General features: G+C 48.7%; 1 protein-coding gene across 9 annotated transcripts in view; it reads right to left on the minus strand.

Moving 5' to 3' along the window:
* Window positions 1-699: 699 nt before the first annotated feature.
* Window positions 700-7,317, minus strand: part of usp54a (ubiquitin specific peptidase 54a) — a 37,852-nt gene continuing 31,234 nt past the window's right edge. For 7 of the 9 annotated variants that reach the window (XM_056394857.1, XM_056394861.1, XM_056394855.1 and 4 more), the window contains 5 exons: window positions 6,238-7,112; window positions 5,738-5,835; window positions 5,112-5,228; window positions 4,234-4,471; window positions 700-3,282 (listed from right to left, as the gene is read on the minus strand). In XM_056394857.1, coding sequence (XP_056250832.1) covers window positions 2,675-3,282; window positions 4,234-4,471; window positions 5,112-5,228; window positions 5,738-5,835; window positions 6,238-7,112 — 1,936 coding nt within the window. In that variant the 3' untranslated portion in view covers window positions 700-2,674. The remainder of the gene's footprint in view (window positions 3,283-4,233; window positions 4,472-5,111; window positions 5,229-5,737; window positions 5,836-6,237; window positions 7,113-7,317) is intronic. The other 2 variants (XM_056394862.1, XM_056394863.1) reach the window with 2 other exon arrangements.

Below are 7,317 nucleotides of genomic sequence, written 5' to 3' on the forward strand. Positions count from 1 at the left end.
AGGCATAAAAAGTCATTGTACAGTAAAATCATCAAAATATCATTCTATAGTGAGGCATAAAAAGTCATTGTACAGTAAGGCATAAAATGTCATAAAAAAGTCATAATATAATGAGGCATAAAAAGTCAGTCATAAAAATATCATCAAAATATCAAAGTATAGTAAGGCACTAAAAAGTCATAGTACAATAAGACATAAAAAGTCAGAAAAGTCACAGTATAGTGAGGTATAAAAATGTCATAAAAAAGTCAAAGTACAGTAAGGCATAAATGTCATAGTATAATAAGGCATAAAAAGTTATTGTATAGTGAGGTATAAAAATGTCATTGCACAATAAGTAATAAAAAGTCATAAAAAAGTCAGTGTAGTAAGGCATAATTTAGGTATAAAAAGTCATTGAACAATAAGGAATGAAAAGTCATAAAAATGTCATATTATAGTAAGGTATAAAAGTAAAAAAAAAAAAGTCCTGGTATAATAAGGCATAGAAAGTCATTTGATCAAAGGGCACGAAAAGACATAAAAACGTCATAGTATATTGAGGCATAAAAAAGTCAGAATAGTAAGTCATGACATGACATCAAATTGACATGAACTTCTCAGTCAGATCCTCCTGAGTGAGAAAGAAGAAATCTGATTGGACGTCAGCGCAGGTGATCAGAGCGAGATGAACTCACAGACTCATGAAATAAAAGCAGATTGTTGCTCCTTGTCTCAACACTTTATTGCAAAAATACAGAATCTTTCTGTCAGCACAGCATGGAAACACAAGCCTGCAGAGACGGAGACAGTCCATCCCAGTGGACATGTTGACCATCAGAGCAGGATAGAGAGACATCTGCAGGTCCTGGTTCTGACTCACTTAGGTAAAACCTGATTTACCTGTGATTCACCTGCTGTGATGAGTCATCGTGTCAGCTGAGAAAACGTCTGTAGAATCAGCAGAAGAAGAAAAGTGAACTCCAAATGCTGCTCAGCTGCTGAGAGGAACCAGAGAAAACATTTTCATTCAGATTCATCATGTTTCTGTTTTTAAATCATCAAGCGTTTGTTTTCATCTTTAAACTGAAACTAAATGAATTCAGAGGCAGGAAGTTAAAGGACGCAGCAGCTGAGCAGCTTCAACAGTGAATGTGATGATTTCCTACTAAAACAATCATCTAAAGAATCTAAACTTTAAACATTCTGTTAATCTGTTAATTTGTACAGTTTATCTGCACTGTAGAAAAATAAGATTCAAAAATACCAAAACCAACAGAATCAAATCTGAAAAAAGCAAAAAGCCAAAAGCAAAAAATAAAATAAAAGTTATTTTCTCCTCATCTGAATCTTTGACACTTTCTGTTGCATTCTTACTTAACTCAGGTCTGGTCTGACACACAGACAATCAATCAATCAATCAATCAATCAATCAATCAATCAATCAATCAATCAATCAATCAATCAATCAATAAAGCAATCAATAAAGCAATCAATCAATCAATCAATCAATCAATCAATCAATCAATCAATCAATCAATCAATATGTCAGCAGATAAGAGTTTGTGTCCTGGTTTTCAGCAGGATTTCCACTGTAATTATCATTATCTTCATTAACCTGCAGACTTCAGACCAGACGTGGGTTTGTTTGTTTTACGTCACCCGGAGCACTGGGTGGGCGGGGTCAGCACTGGGGGCAGAGTGCCCCTGGATTCTTGGCAGTAGGACAGAGGTCTGTCAGTCTGTGAACAACAGCATTCATGATTTAAGGTGATCCTTCATCTTCTACCAGACGTGGTCTGACCAGGTTGAGGTCTGACCCGGTCTGAGTAGAACCAGAGAAGCATGTCCCTGAACAGAGAGATGTCGACAGAAGCAGCAACAAGCTAAAGAGACTCTAGTCCAGCTGCAGGGAAACATCTGGATTTGTCTTTGTTACAGTAAAGTATAGAGATTCTTCAGGCTAACAAACAGGTCTGAAAACATGCTAAATATTAGCTGCAACTCCTTCAAAATAAAAGCTTCAGTTATTGATCTAAAATCCTCTAACAGGCTGTGGACTCGGCCCCGCCCACGGGGGGGCTGTCCCACACAAGGCGACTAACAGACTTTAGAAAACTAGACCAGGTCTACAGCAGAGTAACACAGCTGATCTGACAAGCTACAAAAATAAATAGAGTAAGTGGATTTCAATCAGAGTCTGGAGGAAGGAGCTCGGACTCTACTTCCTGTCCTTCAGTCTCGTCTCATGTCTTTCACTTCCTGTTTGATGTGTCCAGATGTGAAGATCCAGCTGCTATCAGATCCACCACAGTCCAGAGTCCAGAGTCCATGAACCTGCAGCTGAAGTCATTATCAGACGTGAAGCTTCAGCTGCAACATGTTGATGATGATGATGATGATGATGATGAAGGTTTATGACAGTCTCCTATTCGATTTATTGAATTGATGACCAGGAGACAGCAGAGGTCATCTTCATCATCTTCATCATCTTCATCTTGCTTTACCTCCATTAGAAACCTCAGTGTTCAGTCCAACAAACACACACATGATGATGTCATAATGTTGTGATGCCATGATGACGCTGCAGCCCTCCAGGCCAATCACAGAGCTGTACTCTGCTGTCTGAAGAGACGTTGGCACTTTCTGAAAAAAGGACATGTGACTCTTCTGTTGTGTGGGGAGTGGGGGCTGATCAGCTGACCGGGCGGAACCGAGCCACGTAGGCGCCACAGGTCGAGCAGTAGGGGCGTGGCGGCTCAGCAGGAAGCTGCTGGCAGAGGGAGCAGAGCTGGGGGTCCCTGCGGGGCCGGGGGGCGGCAGGCTGGTGGGGGTGGCTCCTCTGGAGTGTCTGGTGGGGGCGAGTGGTGCGGAGGTCCCAGGTGGAGCTGGACTGGACAGTCCTGTAGTCAGCATCATGGCGCCAGTCGCTCTCAGGTGGGACGTCTAGGCGGAGTGGCTGGGCGGGGGCATCTCCCGGCAACCTGAGGGGGTGTGGAGCGTAGAGGGATGACCCGTTGACCTTACTGGGCAGCGATGGTTGCCGGTAGTGACCATTCCTGTTGGGGGAGCGGCAAGGGTGGGACAGGGTGGCGTAGAGACTCTGAGGACTAGGCCGGGGGGCAGGACTGGAACCAGCTCTGGGCCTGGGGAGGGAGGAGGAAGAGGAGGAAGGCGGGGCTCGCCGAGGAGCGCGGGGCAGAGTCCCGTAACTCAGCGCGACGCTGTGGAGGCCTTGACCTGAGAGAGTCTGATGCCGGTCAGACACAACCAGAAACTGCTGCTGGACCCCGGGTCCAGATCCTGGGGTGGGTGGGGGTGGGGGTGGGGGTAATGGGTGGGGGTGGGGGTAGGGGGTGGGGAGGTGGGGGTGGTAGGAGAAAGAGGTGAACTGTTAGAACACAGAGACAAAGACTCTTCATTAACTCAGATCAGCTGCTGCAGACTCTGACCCAGAGTCCAGGACCCTGTTCAGACTAAAACCTGCAGGGTGTGATCAGGTCTGGGTCTGGGTCTAGTTCAGGTCTTGGTCTAGTTCAGGTCTGGGTCAGGTCTGGGTCAGGGTCAGGTCTGGGTCTGGGTCTGGGTCAGGGTCAGGTCTGGGTCTGGGTCAGGTCTGGGTCAGGTCTGGGTCAGGTCTGGGTCCGGTCTGGGTCTGGGTCTGGGTCAGGGTCAGGTCTGGGTCTGGGTCAGGTCTGGGTCTGGGTCTAGTTCAGGTCTTGGTCTAGTTCGGGTCTGGGTCAGGTCTGGGTCGGGTCTGGGTCTGGGTCAGGGTCAGGTCTGGGTCTGGGTCAGGTCTGGGTCTGGGTCTGGGTCTGGTCTCTGTGGAAATAAAAATAAAACTGGACAGGTACATGATGAGGTGACAGATCTGGATTCTACTTTGATGTTGGTGACTGTTTGTTGACTGTTTACAGGCCGTCGCCTTTGATCTGTTGAGTCTCTGTTTATTATTTATTGGTTTATTTATATTATTTACTCTGCTTCCTTTTTACTCCTCATCTTCACTGTTTATCTATAAATAAAGTTTGTTATTCTTCTTCTTCTTCTTCTTCTTGTTTTTGTTGTTTATCTCAGGTGGGACTCGGGTGGGACTCATACAGGGGGGGGCATACAGTGAATCTAGAGTCCAGCTGATCTGAGTTTAAGACCAGGACTGTCAGTCCCTGATATGAGCCCCCCCCCTGAAGAAGCAGTGGATGGAGGGGTTAGGGTATGGGGGGGTGTGTGTGTGTGTGGGGGGGTGTTTGTTACCTGAGCGTCCCCAGGAGCTGAGGCCTGAGCTGTGGGGCCGTGATGTCTGCGAGGGGGGGTGCTGTGGAGGAGGTGCAGGAGCTGGGGGGCCGTGGTGTTGGGGTTGTTGGAGGTGAAGGTAGGTGGGATCTGTAGTGAAGGAGGAGGAGGAGGAGGAAGAGCTGGGGCGACGCAGCAGGGAGGAAGAGGAGAAGTGAAGGTCGGCGTGTTTGAGGGGGGGTCTGGACACAGAGGGGTCCTTCAGGAGGGGGAGGAGGAGGAGCAGTGAAGCAAAAGATGAAAGAAAAAAAGGAGGAGGAGGTAAAATGAAAGAAATTAACATGATGGAGGAAAAATATGAAAAATGACAAAATAAAACACAAACATGAGGAAATGACTGTGTCGTCATGGAAACCTCAAGGTCTGGTTACACCTGGAGTAGTTCTTCATCTTCAGAGTCTTCCTCTCTCTCCTCTGAGGTTGAACACCTTTTTTTAACACAGATCTATCAATCGATCACTGAAGATAATACCGGTCAGGTGTATTGATCAAGAAAATAACTGTAGGCCAGTAGACCTGGAGACCTGAACCACCAGTGACATCACACTGATCCACATCTACAGAACTTGAAGAACATGAGTGTTTATGACTCTGAGGTTCTGCTTTATCACTGTTCTATAGAGAACCAGAGAACCAGAGAAGAACTGTCATCAGCCCTGAGTGAAGAGCAGATGCTGAACCAGCTGCAGTTCCATCGTATGAACACAGGGTGGCAGCAGAGGACGAAGGTGATGATGATGATGATGATGAAACCAACATTAACCAAGGTTAATGTGTGTTTGTAAATAAATGAAAGGAAAGAGAGTGTGTGTGTGTGTGTGTGTGTGTGTGTCACTTACACAGCTGTGGGAGAGGCTGATGTGTTGGGGTCGTGACCCGATGACAGTGCCACTCAGACTGCGGGCGATGCGTCGCAGGTTTTCTGCGCTGTAGCTCTCGTCTTCACCTGACGACAGCTGGTCAGAGGTCAGAGAGCACAGGTCATTTACTGCACAGCACAAACTGGCAGTGGAGAGTCTGAGCAGAGACTGATAACTGACAGAACACAGAGCTGTGATCAGACATGTCTGGATGACACGATCAGCTCAGAGTCTGGGCCGACGTGGGGCCGACGTGGGGCCGACGTGGGGCCGACGTGGGGCCGACATGGGGCCGACGTGGGGCCGACGTGGGGCCGAGACCAAACCTGAAGCTCAGAGTTTCTGCAGTTTCTTCTTCATGTTGTATAAAAGTCTATTTAATGACTTCCTATGTGAGCATAACCTCCAGCTGCAGATGTAATTATATCATGACAAATTAATGAGATTCACATTCTACCTGAATTTACTGCTAAAAGTTCAGTCCTCCTGGATCCTGAATGAGACTGAACCATACACCACACACACAGACACACACACACACACACACACACACACACACACACACACACACACACACACACACACACACAGTCAGTCAGTTGTACCTTATGCTGAGGTGTGACCGGTGTTCTGTAGGCATATCTCTCGATCTCTGCTGTCGGTGTTTTAGACCGTCCAGATCCTGACAGCATTCTCCTCATGCCTACACACACACACACACACACACACACACACACACACACACACACACACACACACACACACACACACACACACACACACACATAGATACTGTTGAAGATATTATGACTATTGATTTTAACATCTATTCAAGCTGACAGTGATTTAGTCGTGGTTGTCATGGTTACAGTTAACAGTAATATTCCAGTGTAAATCCTCAGAAACAGCTGTAGGAAATGGGACGTGTTTCTATTGGCCAACTCAGCTTGTCCACTGAGAGCTGAGCACAAGTGACCTTTGACCCGAGTCAGGTGACCTGACACCTGTCACCTGACTTCTTCTCCATCACAGAAGCTTCAGATGAAATGAATAGGACATGTGACAGCAGTGTCATGTGACCGTACCTGTACTCTGCAGGTCTTACCTGGTCTGTTGCCAGTTGGCTGAGGGCTGACTCCGCGGCTACCCCGGTGCATGCTGGGAGCCAGGAGACTGGCCTGGTATAACGAGTCCAGCTCTGACAGCTCCTCACTGGGCACCGCCCCTTCCCCCCCTGCTCCTCCTGCTGCATTCTGGGAACCGTAGTACCTGTTGACATTCTCAGCCCAGCGCTCCACGGGCAGGGTGTGGCTGTAGTCCTGGCTGGGGGGCGGGGAGCAGGTCCGACCATACCAGCTCACAGGAGGCAGGGGGAGGCTGGAGGGGGAGTCTTGGGGGGTGTAGGTCGGTGGATCAGGAGAATCAACAGCATCAGGTAGGTCCAGGTGTAAGCAAGACCAGTTTCTGGTGGGGTAGGTTGGAGGGGGCAAGACTGGTCTGGAAGTGGGGCTAGGTATAGGGGGTGTGGTCAGTGGCTGTCTGATGTTATATGGCTCCTCCGCCACCATCAGTTGACACCTGTCGTTGGCGCCGACAGGCGATGGGGATCGGGAGTATGGTCTGGGTGGGGGCGGAGCTTGTACTGGGATGGGGTCAGGGGGTGTTCTGGTCCACTGGGTGGAGAGGCCCGCCTCCTCAGGTGGAGGGGGTGGAGCCAAATCTTCCAGAGGACTCTGCTCCCAGGTGTCACACAGAGGGAGGGAGCCGGTGTTAGAAAAGGGCATCCCAGACCGAGAGCAGGGGCCCCCAGTCCTGCTGTCCTCCCTGGGAGAACCTATAGGGCTGGAGGCGGGGTCTGTTCTGGTGGGCAGGGGCTTAACATGGCAGGGAGAGAGAGGCGGGGCCTGCTGGTCCTGACTGGCGGCTGATTGGTCGCCCTGTCTGTTTGTCAGAAGTATTTTGAGCGAGAGAGGCTTTTCACTGCAGAGAGAGAGAGGGGGTGGGGTGGGGGGAGTGGGTTAGCAAGGTGTGTGTTTGTGTGTGTGTGTTTCTCACTCCTGAACTAGCTGTCGTCATGACTACACTTACACAATATCAGCGTGTTGATTATTAGAACTGAGTTAACAGGTCACCATAGCAACGAGGCCTGAGCATGAAGCTGCTGTAGCTGAAGCTCCTCCTCAAA

This window comes from Seriola aureovittata, chromosome 14 (genome assembly GCF_021018895.1).
Source record: "Seriola aureovittata isolate HTS-2021-v1 ecotype China chromosome 14, ASM2101889v1, whole genome shotgun sequence".
In the NCBI taxonomy this organism is placed as follows: Eukaryota; Metazoa; Chordata; class Actinopteri; order Carangiformes; family Carangidae; genus Seriola; species Seriola aureovittata.